The sequence below is a fragment of the Equus asinus genome, chromosome 9 (genome assembly GCF_041296235.1).
Source record: "Equus asinus isolate D_3611 breed Donkey chromosome 9, EquAss-T2T_v2, whole genome shotgun sequence".
Classification (NCBI taxonomy): Eukaryota; Metazoa; Chordata; class Mammalia; order Perissodactyla; family Equidae; genus Equus; species Equus asinus.
Window position 1 is genome coordinate 49651980 of NC_091798.1, and position 22216 is coordinate 49674195.

General features: G+C 35.6%; 1 protein-coding gene across 2 annotated transcripts in view; it reads right to left on the bottom strand.

Annotated features, from left to right (window-relative positions):
• SLC12A2 (solute carrier family 12 member 2) overlaps window positions 1–22216 on the bottom strand; it is a 101239-nt gene that overhangs the window by 13308 nt on the left and 65715 nt on the right. For both annotated transcript variants that reach the window (XM_070517484.1, XM_014859515.3), the window contains exons 15-20: window positions 21073–21172; window positions 15405–15516; window positions 13438–13578; window positions 4228–4334; window positions 2667–2746; window positions 821–946 (exon numbers count right to left, since the gene is read on the bottom strand). In XM_070517484.1, the coding sequence (XP_070373585.1) occupies window positions 821–946; window positions 2667–2746; window positions 4228–4334; window positions 13438–13578; window positions 15405–15516; window positions 21073–21172 (666 nt within the window). The remainder of the gene's footprint in view (window positions 1–820; window positions 947–2666; window positions 2747–4227; window positions 4335–13437; window positions 13579–15404; window positions 15517–21072; window positions 21173–22216) is intronic.

Here is a 22216-nt window from a genome sequence, read left to right on the forward strand (position 1 = left end):
TGATTTGCAGTGCAGATTTTATATTGTGTACGTCAGCTGGGAATAGGACAGACGGAGATACTCGACTGAACAGAGGTAGGAGAGTGAGGGTGGGAGAGTAAGATTTGGAAGTCATCTCTCTTAACATACAGATTTGTGGATGAAATTATCTAAAGTCTCATGAGATCTGAAAATCTTCTTGTGGCTTAAACCACACGAGCCACCAGGGGTATTATGTCTGTAATTATGGCCGAACAGTTCACCAACCAAATACAAATAGCTCCTTTCCTCAGAGAAACTAAAGTGAGGAACAATATTGCACTTGATTCTTTATTACGTTGTTTTACCTAAACAACTCCAGGTATAAGAAATGTAAAAATATTCTGAATATCTCAGCACGTAAACAAATGCCCCCAGTATTTAAATATCTTGATTTACCAAAAAATTATGTAAATTAATTTTATAAACGTCATTCCTTTGAGTGTCATATGCTATATGCACATTACCCTAAAATTACCATGTTTCTTTTCATGTTCAGATTTAACCTATGCTTCAAATTAAAACGTCTTATTTAAAGCAAGCATAAATAAAAACACAAGAGTATATTAGTGTATAATTAATTGGCATAGTTTCTGTCCTATAAATCTACTTTAATACCTTAAAAACAGCTAGTCATTTTGTAGCCATTTTTGAAAGTCATAAATTTTACCTGAGCAACTAGAAAAGAACAGTCCAAGTTTGAGAATGGGTTACTTTATAAGAGATGTTAGATAATAAAAACCATTTCTCTCAAAACTAAAACATTACTATTCATAAAATGTCTTGTTTGAATAAAAATTACCTTTATGTGTAACAGTTTTTTCACCAGATGGTATGGAAGTATCTAACTCCGATTTTTTACTATACTCCACACTCAGTACCACATCCTTGACACCAGGAGATTTCTCTTGTGATGACAATAATTCTTCTGTAAACATGAAAGTATTCAAAATATTATCTAAATCTTAACCATTAAAGAAAGGATCATGGTATAATATCAATTAAATGGCAATTTTAAGCAAAGTTTACTGTGAAATAATAACTTTATAATAAATGATTTCTTATGTAAACAAATGTGATACTCTCTTTTGAAATGACTATTCACTTAAGTATCTTGAGCCACAACTAAGCATCAGACATTGGAATTAGGTGCTGGGCAACAGTAATGAATGAGATTCATGGAACACAAGAATCTGGTAGACAAAAGGATGACATATAAAATGTGAATCAACTCTGTTCTCAAAGTCATTTACACATGGAAAAACGTAAATATGACAAATATTCATATACATGTAAGATGACACACAACGCTGAAAAATTATAACCAAGACTATAGAGCCAAAACTAGAGAAGAGAGTCCTTTCCTAAGCTCATGGTGAAAGTACTGCTTCCACATTTTTAAAGCACTTCCTTAATTTTCTGTCGTTTAAGAACGAGTGAGTAAACATTTAACTTCCACTATAAAAACATTTATCATAAAGACAAACATAATATGAAATTGATCTATCCATAATCCTCATCACTGATTTGTGTGTATTAAGAGAAATAACAGAAACTATGTGAGCCTAGGTGCCAGCACTATGCTCAGAGCTTCACAGCCCATCTCTCCTTTTTAATCTTCACAACAACCCTATGAAGTAATTGTTTTAACAGATGAGGAAACTGAGGATAGAAGTCAGCAAATTTGCCCAGGCTACAAAACTACTAAGAGAAAAAGCTGCGATTTCTAAAGCAAATTTGACTCCAAAACTTGTGCTTTGTTTTTTTTTAAAGATTTTATTTTTCCTTTTTCTCCCCAAAACCCCTGGTACACAGTTGTATATATTTAGTTGTGGGTCCTTCTAGTTGTGGCATGTGAGATGTCACCTCAGCATGGCTTGAGGAGCGTTGCCATGTCCACACCCAGGATTCGAACCGGCAAAACCCTGGGCTGCCAAAGGGGAGTGTGCGAACTTAACCACTCGGCCATGGGGCCGGCCCCATAAAGCCTGCACTCTTAATCCCTATGCTAAACCAAATTCCTGTCTCCAAATCCTAACGATGAGTAATGAGGAATTCAAAACAATTTCAATTTTTTTAAAGAATTGTTATTAAAACGATTATAACATGAAAATATCTTCTTAAAGTTCCAATCACATTAAAGCTCAGTAAATTACAGAACTATGTAATTTATTAGCCAAACTGTGATATTTTTGAGAGTGAAAAGGGACTCTACTAATAATTATGCAGAATTAACAGGTACCCTAAACCTCAATAACTGTTAGAGCATGACTTTCACAAACATGAAAATGTCTAACAATTCAGTAGTGATAAAATTTTTCCTCCAACTATTTTATCATGTATTTTTACAAATTTGTCCAATCTACAATCATAACTAACGCCTGTTCCTCTTAAACTTATGACTTGAATTGAATTTTATTCTCTCCATTAATAATCACTAGTGATCATCTAGGTTGGTACAAAAAGAAAACACAAACTTTGGTGAAGCCAAATAGATCTGATCTTAAAACGTCATATAACAAAGCATATGACACAGAATAGACAGTAAATATTAAAATTACAGAAGAATTTGTGAGAATTACTTATAATTTATTAACAAAATAATTTATATTTTTAAAATATAAAAACTTATTTCAAACAAGATTTACCTTGTCCTTGAAGATGAGATATATCCAGACCCTCCCGTAGGCGGATAACCACTACTCCATATTGTATGTCAAAGGCATCGCTATAATAGGAAAAAAAAACGAAACACAAAAAATTTCTTTCTGTGTCCTCCTCTATAAAATGAAGGCAATACTAGATGATTTCTAAAATTACTTTCAGTTTTAAATGTCTGATTTTTTTAATATGCTTTAAAATTGCTGTGAGATCCATATAATGTTAGTTTCAAATCCTTCACCATTGGGAAATCTTATTCTTCATATACTTTATTAATCAATAGAAAGAGATTTTTTAAAAGGTAAAGTATGAGATCTGGTTACTTCCTCAAAGATGTTTCAAGGTAACTATGAAAACAAAACCATCATCTGTGCTAACAGGCAAATAATTATGTGGTTATATCTATAGTATATACAACAGGAGCTCCAGGAAGAGAAATAACTCTAGTGAGTTAAGGGTAATTGGATCAAAATTCAGACACATAGGATTTGAATCTGGTCTTAGGGTTACTTTGCCAAATACAATTTTTTTTTAAAAAAAGGACAACTGTTTGTATATGAAGAAAATCTTTATAAGAAGGAGTGAATAGGTCTATTCTATCAGCAGCTATGGCAAGAAAAAGACTATTCTTCAATCAAGTATGGTATAGTGAGAGGGAACCCTGATCCTTTATAAAACAGTGTGAACAAGATAAAGACACTTGTAAGCAAATCCCAGAATACTAGGAAAAAGAAATATTTTTCAAGATTAAGAAGAAAATCTGGCAAAAAAAAATGAAGTTTTATTCTCTTTATTAAATAACTCAGTTCCAAGAAGCATTTGTTGTAGATTAAACAGATAGACATGCAAAAATCAATAACAACATGAGCAGAGTAAAATCAGAAAGACAAAGTAACAAACGAAGAAAAAGAATCTACCAGACAACCCTAAGAGGAAAGCTAAAGATACTTAAGTCAAAACTAAGATGTCTGATAAAGATCAGTGGAAATACCACTGAAAAGTAAATAGTAAACTCAGAACTTACACTTCAAGGAGCAAAACATATAAGTACAGTTTTTAAAAAGAAATGTAAATAGCTTAATGGATAAACCAAATGATTAACTACAAAATTAGTGTGAGAGGGGAACAAACCTAAACCTCTGAGGTTGATATCAGTGATGAAATGTCTTCCTTAGCATCAGACATTACAATGACATAACTTAGAAGGTGAAGGATCTGACAACGTGGGGGAACTCTGCTCAGAAACAGCTGTAGGGTTTTGAAAAAGCTTACTAACTTAAATGGAAAGCCAGAGTATACACACCTGCGTGTACACACGTGTACCTGTGAGTGAATCTTTGAGTGTATAAAGAGACATAGAAAGATCAACCAAAATTTTTTGTTAATAAGATCATAAATTTCAAACCCAGATAACCCTGTGTGATTCTTTTCATTCTTATTCTTCTACTAGAAGACAGTACATGAGAAACAGGCTTCAAAAATCAGTGCAAGCTTTCAAAATTAACATTTTCTGAACCAACTAAATTACTAAATTAAAAAGGTACTCACTGAAATAAGTTTATATACAAATCCACATCCCTCATATCTGCTTGCAACCAATCTTTCTTAAATCCAAGGACAAGTGTGTTTGGTTTCATACGCCCAAGACCAGCAGCCTAAAATACAGGAAAAATGCAACCTTAAAGATATACTATTCAACAAAATGCTTTTTAAATGATGAAATCCTCCAAATGGACAGCCTCTAAACATTTTTAAATTATAAATCCTAGTCAGCAAAAATTCTTGAGCACCCAATACATGCATATTTATAAATTATATATACATTAATCACATATTACTTAGAATTAAACATACACAAAAATAGAAGATAAAATCAATCACTTGACAAGTTCTAAATTCACATTTGTACTTTTACGATTCGTCAAAATTTTCATATTTTTAGTGAGAGAAAGATGATGGAATATACTTCATTTTTTACAAAAATCACAACACAGAAGTGGTATTCTCAGTTACATATTTTGATAACAGCCACTAAACTCTGGAAGCAAAAGTCCAAATGGAAGACACGCATTATTAGCTGCAGTTCTGAATCACACCAAGACTAAATTTTGGGTTCTTTCTACCAATCATGCAAAAGTTTCTGCTAAAATTTGGCTGATTTCCTTCTTCAATTGTTCCAGCAATCAATTTGTTTTGCAACCTTATCAAGAGTTACAATTCAACATGCTTAGCAATTATGCCCCCCAAATCCAATGAATATCCTTTCATTAGATTCTACAACACACTGATTTTTAAACCCCACTATCTATTTTCATAACTTTCTCATCACCCCAAAAAGAAATTCTGTAATCATTAAGTATTGGCTACCCATTCTCTTCTCCCTCCAGGCCCTGGTAACATCTAATCTACCTCTGTCTCTTGAATTTACTTATCCTAGATATTTCATATAAGTGTAATCATACAGCATTCGTCCTTTGTGTCTGGCTTATTTCATTCAGTGTGTCTTCCAGGTTCATTCATATTACAGCATATATCAGAATTTCATTCGTTTTTAAGGCTGAATAATATTCCATCCTATGTATACACCACATTTTGTTTATCCATTCATCTGTTGATGGACACTTAGGTTGTTCCTACCTTTTGGGTACTGTGAGTAATTCTGCAATGAACAAGAGCATACAAGTATCTGTTTGACTCCCTGCTTTTAATTTCTTTGAGTATATGACTAGGAGTAGAATGCTGGTCATATAGTAATTCCATGTTTAGTTTTTTGAGGAACCACCAAACTGTGTCCCACAGCAGCCGCAGCATTTTACATTCCCATCAGCAATGCACAGGTTCCAATTTCTACACATTCTTGGCAAAACTTGTTACTTCCTGAGGTTTTAGGTTTTCGTTTTTTTTTTTTTAATTATAGGCAGCCTAGTAGTGTGAAGTGGTATCTCACTGTGGTTTTGATTTGCATTTCTCTAATGACTAATGATATTGAGCATCTTCTCATGTGTTTATTTTTAGAGAAATGTTTATTCAACTGATTTGCCCATTTTTAAATTGAGTTGTTTGTCTTCTTGTTGCTGTTTTAGGAGTCTCATACAGGCATACCTTGAACATATTGAGAGTTCGGTTCCAGATGCCACAATAAGGTGAGTATCACAATAAAGCGAATCATACAAATTTTTTGATTTCCCAGTACATATAAAAGTTATGTTTACACTATACGATAGTCTGTTAAATGTGCAACAATAGCATTATGTCTAAAAAACCAATGTACATACCTTAATTAAAAAATACTTTATTGCTAAAAAATGCTAACCATCATCTGAGCCTTCAGTGAGTCATCTTTTTGCTGGTGGAGGGTCTTGCCTTGACGTTGATGGCTGTTGACTGATCCTAGTGGTGGCTCCTCAAGGTTGGGACGGCTGTGGCCATTTCTTAAAATAAGACAACAATGAAGTCTGCCACATCGCCACATCGATTGACTCTTCTCACAAACGATTTCTCTGTAGCATGCAATGGTGTTTGACAGCATTTTACCCATGGTAGAAATTCTTTCAAAATTGGAGTCAATCCTCTCAAGCCCTGCCACTGCTTTATCAGCTTTATCACTGCTTTCTCAACTGTTGTATCTCAGTTTATGTAGTATTCTAAGTCCTTTGTTGCAATTTCAATAATCTTCACAGCATCTTCATCAGGAGTACCTTCCACTCAAAAAACCACTTTCTTTGCTTATCCATAAGAAGAAATCCTCACCCATTAAAGTTTTATCATGAGATTGCAGCAATTCCATCACACTTCAGGCTCCACTTCTAATTCTAGTTCTCTTGCTATTTCCACCCCATCTGCTGTTACTTCCTCCACTGAAGTCTTGAACCCCTCAAAGTCATCCGAGAGGGTTGCAATCAACTTCTTCCAAACGCCTATTAATGTTGATATTTAGACCTCTTCCCGTGAATCACAGATGTTCTTTATGGCATCCAGAATGGTGAATCTTTTTCAGAAGGTTTTTCAACTGACTTTGCCAGATCCATCACGGGAATCGCCATCTACGGCAGCTATAGACTTATGAAATGTAGTTCTTAAATATTAAGACATGAAAGTTGAAATTACTCCTGGATCCATGGGCTCCAGAAAGGATGTTGTGTTAGCAGGCATGAAAACAACATTCATCTCGTACATCTCCATCAGAGATCTTGGGTGACCAGGTGCATTGTCAACAAGCAGCAATATTTTGAAAGGAATCTTTATTTCTGAGCAGTAGGTCTCAACAGTGGGCTTAAAATATTCAGTAAACCATGTTGTAAACAGATGTGCTGTCATCTAGGCTTTGCTGTTCTATTTACTGAGCACAGGCAGAGTAGATTTAGCATAATTCTTAAGGGTCCCAGAATTTTCAGAATGGTAAATGAGCACTGGCTTCAACTTAACGTCACCAGCTGCCATTAGCCCCTAACAAGAGAGTCAACCTGCCCCTTGAAGCTCTGAAGCCAGGCATTGATTTCTCTTCTCTAGCTATGAAAGTCCTAGATGGCATCTTCTTCCAATGGAAAGTTTTCTTCACCTACACTGAAAATCTGTTGTGTAGTGTAGCCGCCTTCCTTGATGATCTTAGCTAGATCTGCTGGATAACTTACTGGAGCTTCTACATCAGCACTTGCTGCTTCATGTCGCACTTTTATGTTACGGAGATGGTTTCTTTCCTTAAACCTCATGAACCAACCTCTGCTAGCTCCACTTTTCTTCTCAGCCTGTTAGGGCCTTGCTGTGGATTAGGCTTTGGCTTAAGGAAATGTTGTGGCTGGTTTGATCTTCTATCCAAACTTTAAACTTTCCAAATTTTAAACTTCTCTTCAAACTATAGAACTTTCTCCATATCAGTCATAAGGCTGTTTTGCTCTCATCATTCGCATGTTCACTGGAGTGAAGTAATTTCACTGAGTGGAGTACTTTCCTTCAAGAACTTTTCCTGTGAATTCAAAACTGGGCTAACTGGCGTATGAGGCCTACCTTTTGACATGCCTTCCTCACTAAGCTTAATCATTTCCAGCTTTTGATTTAAAGTGAGAGACATGCGACTCTTCCTTTCACTTGAACACTTAGAAGCCACTGCAGGGTTAGTAATTGGCCTAACTTCAATATTGTTGTATCTCAGGGAATAGGAAGGCCTGAGGAGATGGAGGGAGAGAGGGAATGGCAGGTGGGTGGAGGAGTCAGAACACACACACATTTACTGATTAAGTTCACTGTCTCATATGGTTGTGGTTTGCGGTGCTCCAAAACAATTACAATAGTAACATCAAAGATCACTGCTCACAGATCCCCATAACAAATACAATAATGAAAAAGTTTGATATATTGTGAGAACTACCAAAATGTGACACACAGATACAAAGTCAGTAAATGCTGTGGGGAAAAATGGGGCTGATAGGCTTGCTCAAGGCAGGATTACCACAAAGCTTCAATTTATAAAAAGCTGCATTATCTGAAAAGTGCAATAAAGCAAAGAACAATAAAATGAGGTATGCCTGTATATATTTTGGATATTAAACCTTACCAGACATTTGATTAGCAAATATTTTCTTCCATTCATGGGTTGTCTTTTTTCTTGATGACATCCTTTGATGCACAAAAGTTTTTGACAAAATCCAATTTAGTTTTTTTCTTTTGGTGTCGTATCTAAGAAGCCACTGCCAAATTCAAAGTTATGAAAATTTACCTGTGTGTTTTCTTCTAAGAGTTTTATGGTTTTGGCTTTTATATTTAGGTTGCTGATCCATTGAGTTAATTTTTGCATGTGGTGTAAGGTCACACAAGTTTTTACAGGTGATAAATCATTTTTTGCAAAAGATTAAATTAATTCAAGTGTTTATCAGCACTGATCATGTGCCAGACACTGTCCTAAGGACCTGGAATAACTGGGAAACAAAAGAAATATTCCTAACTATTGAAAGCTTACATTCATTTTCAAAATGTTCTATCCATGCACAAGTTTCTTTCAAAAAGTAAGATTTTTTTTCACTATTAAAAAAATAACGCTGGGGCCGGCCCCGTGGCCGAGTGGTTAAGTTTGGGCGCTCTGCTTCGGCAGCCTAGGGTTTCCCCAGTTCGAATCCTGGGCGCGGACATGGCACCACTCATCAGGCCATGCTGAGGTGGCATCCCACACACCATAACTAGAAGGACTCACAACTAAAAATACACAAACTATGTACCAGGGGGCTTTGGGAGAAAAAGGAAAAATAAAATTAAATTAAAAAATAACCGTTTGCCTTCATGGGGCAGACAAGGAATATTCATTTGAAGATTATCTGCAGGGTAGCCACTAACCACACAATGTGTTTTGTTTTGGTTTTTTTTTTTGGTTAAAGAAAACTAAGAAATATCTTTAAGTTTTTTAGCTTTTTAAAGAGCTAAGTCACAAGACAATCAGTAACTTCTTGATGGTACAAAATACTGTCAGGGTTACTCTTTTTCTCATCACAAACTTTACCATAATCTTATTATAATTAAAAGGGTTCATTTTTATAAAACTAATAATAACATCCTGTGGCATTCTGTACATTTCTGCTTTCAACTTCATTATTTCAATAACTTTCTCTTCAATGACTGAGCAAGAAAATTTCACATGTATCACTCATCCCTAATCTTTGTAAATTCCAATCAAAGTAATTATTCAGTTAGAAGAAATGTTTTCAGTTTCCATAAAACATCACAAGTTTTAAAGAAACAATTTATTACTGAAAATACATCTTTTCTGGAGCATATTTCTTTAATGGTTCATAGAAAATCAGTTTTCCATGGAATTCCATAACTGAAACTGATTTGGCAAAATGTAGTCTTATTATGCTTATTACAAACATCTCTAGTTTCCATCAAACATTCGCACTGTGCTGTTTCTTTGGATCTTCAGCAATGTGTTTTCTGTGCGTCTTCCATGAGAATTTGCTGACGAGAAATGTACTCAGTTTGTTTTCATATTTTTCTGCATATCACCGTGACTATTTTTACTGCAGCAGGAAGAAGAACTGTTTCCCCAGTGGTATGTGGCTTTTTATTTTTGTCTTTCGTTATTAAGTAAAAACAATTCTAAACATTATGGTTATTTAAATTTAGTTAAGCACTGCCATGAGATTTGTATTACTTTAAAAATCACTGAAAGACTGTAGAGTTTTGGCTACATGTTCTGGATGATCAGCTGTGATATGTTCAGCTAATAGTGATGGCCTTAAGGTATCATTAGTTAGTATCTTATGGCACAATATATAGTGAGGACGAGGCTACAGGACATGGATATAACTTATTTCAAATACTCTTATTGGCAATGTTAAATTATTTTGGTGTACTTATTTTAGAACAATTTTAAAATATCACTGTTTACCTCAAAACGTGGCTGATAAAGAAGAGGAAAGGTGTCAGAAACATCCAGCATATCCGACAGTGTAATTCTAGGCTATTTTTGCCCAGGAAAAAAGAAAGAGTTATGTCTATACTGAGACTGAATGAGATCCACTGGATTTAACGGGCCATCATGATGCAATCTGATTTTTCAGTAAGAATAGTGAGTTTTTGCTCTTTAAAATGAAGGTTTAAAATTGGATTGATAATCAAGTGGCTCCTGACATTAAAATAAAAAGAAAAGAAAAGAAAAATCCAAATACCCAAGTTAGCAGTGCTAATGTCTCACTGCTAAAGGGCTCCTTAAGCAAGCTATTGATAAGATTGCCTCTTTTTAAAATAGTGAATCTCAAGTTTTGTTGTGGAGCCTGGATACCTAAATGCTAGTCTAATGATAAATAAATACTTACAAATATTATTAGTAACCAGGCAAATGAGGAGACAAAGAATGAAAAGTCAGAATGTAAGGTATAGTAAAACATATAACAAAACCTAAAGATAGCATCTCTAGAACTATAAAATAAGTCACTGTAGAAACAAATCAATGTACAAAAAACTATTCTGACAAAGATTATAAACCTCTAACAGACAAACAGGCCTTTGCCACTTTATGTAACAGGTTTACAGAAGGTACAAAGGAAAGAAAAATACTCTCAGTGACAACTTACACTCAAATTTCAGTGGTTAGTTCTACAGAGGCAGTTCATCATTTGTAAGGATATTTTATACAGTTCCTCAGATAGCTCTGCCACTAGAATAAAGTCAATCTCCTGGGCATCTTTGCAAGGCAGGTGCATTTGCCAAGTTTACAGGGCAGTCTCAAAATGATCCTGTTCTACCCATCCTAATTTTGCCCCACACTGGTGAAAATGCATGGCCCACGGGGGTGAGTACGTTAGGTGAAGGAGAGTGATGAGGAGGCTGGATCCCAACTCTCATCAACTTTATGATACTGTCATTTATCTCACAGAAATCCTCGAGGGGAGAGGTTCTTAAAAGTATAGTGCCTGGACTGGACCAGGGTAGCAGCATCACCTGCAAACCTGCTAGAAATGCAAATTCTCAGGCCTCAGCCCAGACATACTGACTGAATCATTCCAAAGCGGGGCCCAGCAGCCTACTTTAACAAGTCCAATAGGTGATTCTGATGCATGCTGAAGTTTAGGAACCATTGCTCTAAGAAAATATTTTCCTTTATAACATTTATTAAATACCTAAAGTCGTCATCAAAATGTTCCCATAAATTATACAAAAGCAAGATTTAGCCACTGGAAACAACTTTATGGGTAGCAACTTACTTGAAGTATTTAAATATTTCACATACAAAAGTGAATAAAGAGTAAAGTAACAAATAATCATGTACCCATTACCCAGCTTAAGAAAATAAACGTTACAAACACACATCAAGCACCCTATATATCCTTCTCACGCCCTCTTTGTATTCTTCCTATGCATTCCATTACTTAGGCGTAATACATATAAATTTTTAATTTACATATTTAAAAAAATTTATAACATCTTCACATTATTCATATCCTTTTTTTAACTTGCTATTTTTCCTTAATGCTTTTTGTGTTTGTGGTTTATGTATAGGAACTTTTTAAAGGAACTACGTATCATTTTTTTTCACCACTGTATAAAATTCCACTGCATGATTATGCTATAATTTTCAATTCTGTGATGGATGGCTGTTGAAGTTACTTACATTTCTTTTTCACTATTACAAATGATGTTGCTATGAAGTTTCATGCAGTCTTCTTCACATGTGTGAAAGTTTCTCTGAGGTACACACTTAAGAACGGAATGTCCTAGGATATCCACACTTTCAAATTTGCAGGACATTGCCCGGTGCTGTCCAAAGTGGTTTAATCAACATTACTACAGCAGTTCAAAGATTTCCAATTGCTTTACACCATTTTTAATACTTGAAATTGCAGGCTTAATTTTGGTCAATCTGATGGGTACAGAATAAAATTGTATTGTGCTTTTTTTTCCTTTTGTTGTTTAGGTTTCCTTTTCTTTTATATTAAATTTACATTTGCTCCTTTTCTGTTTCTCTTATTGATTTATAGTATTTTTTATATATTCTAAACCATATTCTTTTGCTGGTAAGATGTTATCTTCTTTTGGTCTGTGGCTTGCTTTTTCATTTTCACGTTTTCTTTAGAAGCAAAAGGTTTTAAATTTTAACTAAAAAAGACCTTATCTCCTCCTTCATATTTCAACTTTTTGTGTCTTATTTAAAAAATTCTTCCCTAGCCCAAGGTCATAAAATTATTCTCTATTTTCTTCTAAAACTTAAAAAAAAGTTCTTTCAAATTTAGGTGTTTAATTCCTCTGGAAATGGTGGTTGTATCACGTCTTTATAAGAACCTGTTATATTATTTTTTCACATGGATAATCGATTGTCCCAGCCCATCCTTTCAATGCCACCTCTGTCACATATAATAGTAAATTTTCCATATGAGTGACTCTATTTCTTCTGTTTTGTTCCACTATCTAATTATCTATCGCTACTTTAATACCACAACATCTTAATTACTATGGTTTTATAGTAAGGCTTTCTATTTGCCAAAGCAAGCCCACTCCCCGTCCTTATCATTCCTGAGGATTGCCTAGGCCATTCTTAAGTCTGTGCTTGTCAAGTTTTAAGAAATACAAAACAGAAAGGGCTCAGCCGAGAGCACCGGGAGCCTCCACCTCTGCTTAACAAAGCAGCTCCATATTTAACACAGTGAATGGGCTTCTGGGTAAGCTTTCATTTGAAGAAAGGGGTTTCTATAAAAATAAGTTGGCAAACACCGTCTCAACCCATTTACTTCTCCCCACAACCTTTAGGGCTGGCTGAGGAAACTGAGTTTCAGAGAAGTTAAGTAACTTGCTCAGTCCAAAATCCATAATAAGGAAGTTGCAGGGCTAGCATTTAAACTTTGGACTAATTCCAAATCCCATATTCTGACTACTCTGCCATATGCAAAGCTGAAAGAGAAGTCTAAGTTGAGTACTAGTAAATAAATAGTGAGAAATACAATAAGGAACTAGAATTTTTCAAAAATTACCTAAGGACTACCATTACTTAACACTCTTAACAAAAACCCCAGTGAGATGCAGCAGGGAGTGAACGGGAAATATCTTAGAGAAGGAGAGAAATAGGCTACGATAACTGACAAGTAAGCTCTTCACTGTCAGCCAACAGCACATTATTTCTACAGTCCCTGAAGCTCTCAATTATGCAAATCTTAGTAGTCTACTTTAATAAAGATATTTAAAAAGATTTACCATTTGTTTTAATATAAAGAATGAAAAAGTTTTTAAAAGCTTGTGCAAAACTAAAATGTAGTCATGTGAAAGGAATAATAAATTTACCTGCATCAAATACTGCGCACCTTCTCTCAAGTCATCTGCATGTACTGGAGCATAAAAAGCCTTCATTTTGTTTTTAATAAGCCATCGCTGATATTTGGTTTGATCAATAGACATTTCTTTCATGGCTTGTCTTCGAGGGCCCTTTAAGGTAAAAATATTAACACTATCTTTAATTGAAAGGTAATCTATTCCACATTTATAAAAATCATCCTGTTATACGGGCTTAAACAAAGTGCCTAAACATTGGGGTGGGGGAGAGAAGTGTAATAACAACATTTCGTTTTCATGTCAGTGAATTCTTTCTAATACTTAAGATTATGAAAAGATAGGGTTGATGGAACAGTTAAGGCATAGGGGGTGCCTGAAGGGAGAAGAGAAGAAGAAGAAACAGACTGAAAAATGAGTAAGAAGCTTTGATACTAAGTAAATGAAAGAAATTAGAAATTATTGAAAACGGAAAAGAGATTATGCAGAGAAAAATAAGAGCCTTCAGTTTTTCTACAGAAAGTTTCCCAGTTTATTTTTCGTTTGTCCCAAATGTCTGAGTTATTAATTCTCTGTAACTTAGAAATAGCATTGAAAAGCACAGAGCTATATAATATAAATGTACTTTTTCTTCATACTTCTGTTAAATGATGAAATAACAGAAGAAAGGAAATGAGCTTTTTTAACTTACAATTCTATTTTGATCCTTGTAAGCAACACATAAAATATGTTATACACAAATGTATAAAGCAAAAATGTAAAAATAAGTTTAAGAGTACATCCTAATTAAGCACGAATAAGCAAAGGAAAAACACAATTTATCTTTCCCAGTAGGGAAATTGGCCCATTTGTAATTTCTTGTGCCCAAGACTCCAACTTGAATTAATGAACTTTAAGCTAAACTAGAAAACCCCACATGTCCTAAGTGGGGTCAGTGTCTCAATGTGTCCCTCTACACCCCCCCCCCCCACACACACACAGACACACATACACGGCTTTGACTTTGCTGTACAAGTAGTGTAGCAGGAGCTGGGACATGAGGCACACAACATACACTTCTAGCACCAAAACAAGATGAACGATAGAGCTTGGGAGAAGAGCTAATCTGACAAATAAATACTCTCATGTCTTATGCAGAACAGATGATCCATCATCTAGTGACTGTTTCCAATAGGCAAGATGCCAAAAACAGAAAACTACTTTTGGATAAAAGTTTACCACTATTTTTAATAATGTTCATACTCATGGTTAAAACAAAAATGAATGGGCAATTAAAAGCATGTGAACTTGAAAATTCAGCATTCATTCTGCTCTTTTTATATAACAGATACTACATATTTACCACGATTTGTCTACCTCCTCCAAACTCTTTTTTTCTGGTAAGTAAATGTTCCCAGGACTTTATGAGAACTATTAATAAGAAAAAAAAAGCTGAATTTCATTTGGGCTCCTAGTTACCAAGAAGCTATTTTTCTTAGCTAAACTGTTCTATAAGGGCAATGTGGTTTGCTAAAATCTACTCATAATAAGAAAAATGATGAAGATGCAAAATTCTTATCTTTTTACAAATGAGGTTTTGAGACAGTTTGGAGGCAAAAATATTTCAAAGAAAATAACTACCATAGAAAAAAACCCAACATGGGCCAGCCCCACAGTTAAGTTTGGCACACCCTGCTTTGGCAACATGGGTTCAGTTCCCAGACGTGGACCTACACCACTTGTTGGCAGCCACGCTGTGGTGGCAACCCACAAACAAAATAGAAGAAGGCTGGCACAGATGTTAACTCAGGGCGAACCTTTCTCAAGCAAAAAGAGGAAGATTGGCAACAGATGTTAGCTCAGGGCAAATCTTCCTCAGAAAAAAAACAACAAAACCTCAATAGATTTATCTTGTCAAATCATTTCAGATCTAGAAAGTCCTACAAATTATAAAGTATACACCCAAAGTGAAAAATATTTTAATATAAAAAACTAACACTTACCATATGTACATGACCACAGATCATCAAACCAACATTTTTTGTGAAATCATGAACAAGATGAAGTAAAGCTGGCCGTGAGTTTGGAGCACCCGTCATAACAAGACACTGTGGCCTAATTTAAGATCAAAAAGAAAAACAAAATTTGAGAAGTTTAGGTTTTTGGTAACATGGACATGATTTTAAGCTAGAATATATTATTAAACTAGAATCTCCTTTATACAAATGTCCTCAAGACACAGGCCACAGGATTCTCAGAGAAGATGACTTTTAACCAGGGTTTCTTGGTACATGAAAAGTACAGAAACAAAACCTTCTTGGAACAAACATCATGCCAACTGTCCTTCTAAAATAGGCAAAACTATACATCAAGATTCTGGTAGTGACTCTAGAAAGAAATGACCGTGATGGGTAGAAAACAGGTAACAACTGTTCTTCTTCTAAAGGTCATAATTTCAGTTCTTTCAGAGTTCACAAAACTGCCTGGGAGCATAGCCTTGCCCTTATGTACAAAACAGGTCACTTTCTTTCTTAGCTTGATCACATCATAATTACTTCTACTTTGTAATATCAGCCGTCTCTAAACTAGCTTAATGACTGTTGTCATATGAGTAAAACCACCTATGGTGAAGAAAAGATTTCTACCTGAACTAAAAGTTTTCTAATTAATTATGGTGAAAGCCAAAATTGAATTTAATTGCCTCTGCAAACACAAGACAGTGGCATGACTTTCATATATTCTTAACTCTTGATTTTTGCTGACTAGAAATGTAAATCAATCTTACTTGATGAAAAAATATTCAGGTATCCATTTTATAAGTTCAAACAGACTAGCAAAAATCCTTTAAAACAAGAATTTACATAATTAGAACAAACTTTATCAAAAAGCAAATAGACTAAAAATTCTGACTTAACCACTAAATTTTAGGGTAGTTCCTAAGCTATACTCATAAAATAAGCATGAAAACTGAATAAGGACTTTAAAAAAACTAACTTATTCAGAATGTTAGCAAGCTATCTGAAAAACCAATTTATGTCTGGGAGAACTGCTTTGGCAATCGAACATGAAATTAAACTCTATGGCCCTGACTCCTAATAGTCCAGTCTCCTGTCTGAGCTTTAGCAAGTTACATGGCTCCGCAGCTAGAGATTATATTTCCTAGCCTTCCCATCAGCTAAAAGTGGCCCCCTGACTGATTTACAGCCCATACGATGTTCCTATTGCCAGGTAATGTCCTTTAAAAAGGAAGCTGGCCAACCTCCATACTCTCCTTCTCTTTCCTGTAAGCTAGACCAACGATGTGGTGACTGATGATTTCAACCACATGGACAAAAACACCTCCTAGGGAATGGCAGACTGACAAGATTCAAGGAATGTGAGACATGAATGACCAAGTGCAACAAATCTGCCTACTTGCCATGAACTATCCATTTACCTCTGGAATATCACACAACACTGATGGCCTGTCTTGTTTAGCCACCATATTTTTTCAGCTTTTTTGTTATGGTAGTCTAACCTACACTTGAACTAATATAACCTAGTACTCTGGGAAATTAACTATAGCCCCTATTTTTACTAAATAGTTGGAAAGGCATAATTTGGTATAGTTTTATCATACCAAAAAAGGCATACACAAAATATATTAGGGATGACTGAGTAATAATGACAGGAAGTGAATATTTGCCTTCTATGATATTGTGATTTAAAAAAACTATATATATTTGGTCATCCAGATGATGGAAATATACTTCTCAGATATACTTGGTCATCATCCACAGTTCCTGGCTCCTGTCCTCAGTTTGTGAAAATGCTTCAGGGCCATGTGAAATGGGTGTCTTGTTTATGCTAAAGAAGGTTGTCAGGAGAACCAGCCATGTGATCAGAGGACTGGAACTTTCAGCCCCACTCCCTGATTTCCAGGGAAGGGGGAGGCGGGGGCTTGCGGTTGAATCAATTGCCAATGGCCAATGACTTAGTCAATCATGACTACATAATGAAGCCTACATAAAAACCCAAAAGACAGCCTGTTAGTCCCTTTTTTCAGAGAGCTTCCACTTTGGGGAACCCGAACGTCTCCAGATGCCATGGTGCCCGGCTCCAAGCTCTACAAGGACAGAAGCTCCTTTGTTTGAGACCTCGCCCTAGGTAGCTCTTCATCTCTGTTGATTTGTATCCTTTGTAATAAATTGGTAATCTAGTTAGTAAACATGTTTTCTTGAGTTCTAGCAAATTAATCCAACTCAATGAGGGAGTTGTGGGAACTTTGATTTATAGCCGGTGGGTCAGAAGCACAGGTAGCAACCTGGGGTTGTGATTGGTGTTTGCAGTGGAGGGCAGTCTTGTGAGCTTGAGCCCTTTACCTGTGGAGTCCGATTCTGTCTTTGGGTAGATAGTGTCAGAATTGAGTTGAATTTTCAGACACCTTGCTGATGTCCATGCACTGCTTGCTAGTGTGGGGAAGCTCGTGCGTACATGCGCGCACAAACACGTTGGGAAATGGGCCAAAGAAACTACAAGATCTTCGTTTTAACTCCTTCCTCAAAAATCTTTATGGTATAACCGGATTTTTCAAGGCACAAAACCACGATAATACGGGGAACAAGAGAGGTCACGATAGCAATGAAACACTGAAAGCCAGAAAGCAGATGGAAAAACAAGAAAGGAATGACAAATCAGGAAAAGGCTAAATCCTAAATGAACACAAGAGAAAGTTGTAAAGGTACCTGATTTTACACCCAAAAATCACCAAAATGGCTAAGAGTTAGAGGCAGTAGGTGCCTCTGAGAGTGGCAGGGGCCATGTGTTAAACTAAAATAAGAAGGACTGACTTAAAGTGTGCAAAACAAGCAACCAGACAAAACAGATCATTTCGATCACCATGACGGGGAAACTGTCCCGTTTCCTCCCCAATCCTGTTAGGCTAGGGCTTATTACTGCTCAGAGAGGGCCTCTGGTCTGGGAAACTCCAGCAACAGCTGAGGGCAGGAGTAGCTCCTTAAACAGGGTAGTTAAAAGAACATTCATATGCCGAATCCTGAGATCTCTGAGCTCCTTTCCCACCTGGCTCTTAGAACTCTGGTAGCCAGGATGTTATCAACAAGCAAAAGATTAAAAGATTCTTTTCTCAGAAAATCTAATCAAATCAAAAGAGCAAGCCTTTAAGACAACTTAAACTTCTGAAAGAACCAGCAAAGCCACATTAATCTACATTAAGGGCTTCACCGACAAGCCCCACCTACCAGCGCAGCACTTCCATCACAGATGCTTCAGACCAGGCTAAATCTAAGAACCCAAACTAAAGAAACAGGAAATGATGAAAAAGACACTTCAAGGAAATAGAAATTACAAAGTGAAGTCTTTCAGCAAGCTTGGTGAAGGCCAAGATAGTGATAAATAGAAAGTTAAACATTAAAAAAAAAAGAAAGAAAGAAAATTATTGGCTCCAGAGATAACAAAAAAGCTGTACAGGAAAGAAAAAGCAATCATAGTTTATTACATGGCTCAGGTCTGAATCATGTTTAAAAAGTCCTAAAAACATAAATACCAAAACAGATTTAATCAAAATGACGACATAAAGCTATACTTGGAGGATGGGGTGAAGGGAAAGGTGCATGTGTGTTGTGGGTGCATGTAAATGAAAGACTCCAATGGATAACGCCTAAAATTAAAAATCAAAAAGTACAGCAAGGCAAGCATGTTGTTTGGGAATATGAACTACTAAACGAATCAGGTAAGAGTTGAAAGTAGTTGCCTGTGGTGTGAGAGAAATAGGGACACGAGGAGTGGGGCAACTACTGATTTTCATGATAAACCTAAGTTTTCCCTTTTTAAACTATGTTCATGTATAATTCTGATAAAAATTTAAAAAACCACATTGGAATACTTTTTTAAATGTTCCCATCATTACAATAAGCCAAAGCAACACGTTTTTATTGATGGCCAATTAACTTTGACTCAGGGTCATACTCTCAGTTCTGGGATACAACTTTTCACATAAAGGAGTGATTTCTATTTTCTGCCATACTTGGCATCAACTATCCAAAATGTGCTGAAATTAAAGGTTTCCTCCCCAGCTCTCATTCCTTTTTCCTTTTTAAAGATTGGCACCTGAGCATCTATCGCCAATCTTCTTTTTTTTCTTCTTCTTCATCTTCCCAAAGCCCTGCAGTACACAGTTGGATATTCTAGCTGTGACTGTCTCTGGTTGTGCTATGTGGGACACCACCTGAGCATGGCCTGATGAGCGGTGCCATGTCCACGCCCAGGATCCAAACCAGGGAAACCCTGGGCCACTGAAGCCGAGCACACAAACTTAACCACTCAGCCACGGGGCCGGCCCCTTATTCCTTTTTCTTTTCTCAATTTCTCTCTATTCCAAAGCTGAAGATCTGTGGGCTCTGGGAACCTTTCATTCTAGAAAAAGAAAGCGGGGGGAGGAGGATCCAAAAGACTAACAAAAAGAATACACAGAGACTTTTCTTCCTAGGAGAAATTTGGTAGATCAATTCTTTTCTGGTGCTTACTCACTCTTTAGGAATTCTTTAAAAAACATTTTCCCTTTTGGTTTACTGACACATATGGAAAATATTTCCATGTTTATTGTGCAGAAGCCAATGAGAGATGATTATTTATGACTACAGAAAAATCACCTGCTCACAGCCAGGATTAAGTGAACAACATGAGAATGACTGTTTAATGATCTAGTTTTAAAAAATGAGCAGCTTACTTTCAACCACGTATAAATAATAATTTATAATTTCTAAGACTCTATATAAGTAAGTAATATTTCTGGATTTAGACAAATATATATCAGTAGAGCTTTAATAACTGAATCTCAATTATTAGCATATTAAATTAAGGAATAGTTTAAATTGATGACTGATTATTATAAGAAAAGATATTAAGTCATTTATTGAGGAAAATAGTAATAAATGCTCTTTACTCTAAAGTATTGATTCTGGGGCCAGCCCTGTGGCCGAGTGGAGTTTGAGCACTCCACTTTCCCTTGTTTGGATTCCAGACGTGGACCTGGCATCACTCATCAGGCCATGCTGAGGCAGCATCCCACATAGCAAAACCAGAGGCACTCATGAGAACATACAACTATATACTGGGGGACTTTGGGGAGAAGGAAAAAAAAGAGAGTGGCAACAGATGTTAGCTCAGGTGCCAATCTTTTAAAAAACACATAAATGAATAAAGCATTGACACTTCATCGCTAAAACTGGTTTCCAGTTAGTCAATGATGAGAAAAGAAGCAACTAACGTGAAAATATTCAGTGCCTTAGTAAAACTACAAAATAAGGTATGTCAAAAATCTTTATGAATTTCATACTTTGTAGTTATACAGTAGTTATATAACTTCAATGGCAACACAGAGAAAGAACTGTTCCCTTTAGGATACTTACCATTTAAAGTCTTCAAATAAGAGACCTCTAAAACTTTCACAACATTTTTGTAAGGTAGATGATAATTTATCTTTGTAAAATTTTGATTAATAAACCTCAACTTTGCTTTTGAATAAACTGCCAAGTCCAAACAAAACACAAAACAGTGTTTTATGCTTTTAGAGAACCTTTCATGAAATATTAGCATATGAAAATTTTACAGAACAGTAAGTGAAGAATTGTCACCTAGGACAAAATGTTTCTATGTTACCTAATAGCTCACCTGAAGTTTTTCACATGGTCTTCCACTCCAGAAAGACGAATCGAATGCTGCAGGGCATTCAAGTAAGTCAGGGCTTGTGTAGAGGATCCCCAGTTCACATCTGCAGGAAGATAGCGTTCACGAAGCAGAACATCAATATTAATAAACAATCATTAACCAATTTTGAGACACATAGAGAAGTAAACAGGGCTTTCATATTTAAAAAAGCCAATTGCTAAAACAAACTATTCTACTCCGAACTTACAATACTTCAAGTCCATAGCATGACATTAAGACAATGCTAATCCTGCACTACAGTAATTACATTTAAAGCAGAAAGTATGATTTAGAAAAGACTGAGATGACAGGGCTGCACCCATGCTGTACATGCAACTCCAGAGTCTTTCACAGACAGAGAAAACATTTTAAAATTATTGTTTATATAGCCAAAGGTCTAAAGGGAAAGAGAGAGATCTCTGATTGTTAAGAAGTACTATTTATAGTATTTAACAGTTTAAGCTATTTGAACAGGCAAATTTATTCCTTATTGAATAAACAGCCTGGACAATAAATGATGGTTTTAGACATTTGTTAATTTGGAGACTTAACAGGCATATTAGAGAAATAATTACTTCTAAGATGGTTAAAACAATACCTTCTTTGTCAATTTCACTTCTAAAGCTACCACTCTAATCCAAAACAACCTCATTGTTTTATATCTGCATTACAAAATCTTTCCTCATTGTGTAAAATGACTACACTGCAAACTACTCTTGTAATCTCTTCCTAATCTATTCTATTGGGCCAAAATTTTTCAAACCTTTCTCACTGAATCTTTCTTCTGTTTTATAGGTCACCATACTGACTACTGGATCAATCATCATATACTCTACCCAACAGTTATCAATACAACACATCCTAGGTAATCTTTAACAATTTCCCAGTTAACACCTGTTTGTCCAATTTTTCCTGTTACACAGTAAGCTATCAGGAAGATACTATGCTGTCTAGTATTTTGTGAATTGCTCAGTACTTACTACAGTAGGTACTAAGACCACAGTAGGTATTACATATGCTTATTAGGCTGGCAACTACTGTACGGCAAGTACAATCAAAGAATAATTTTAAAATATATTGAGTGCAACAGGATGTTAATTAAATAAAT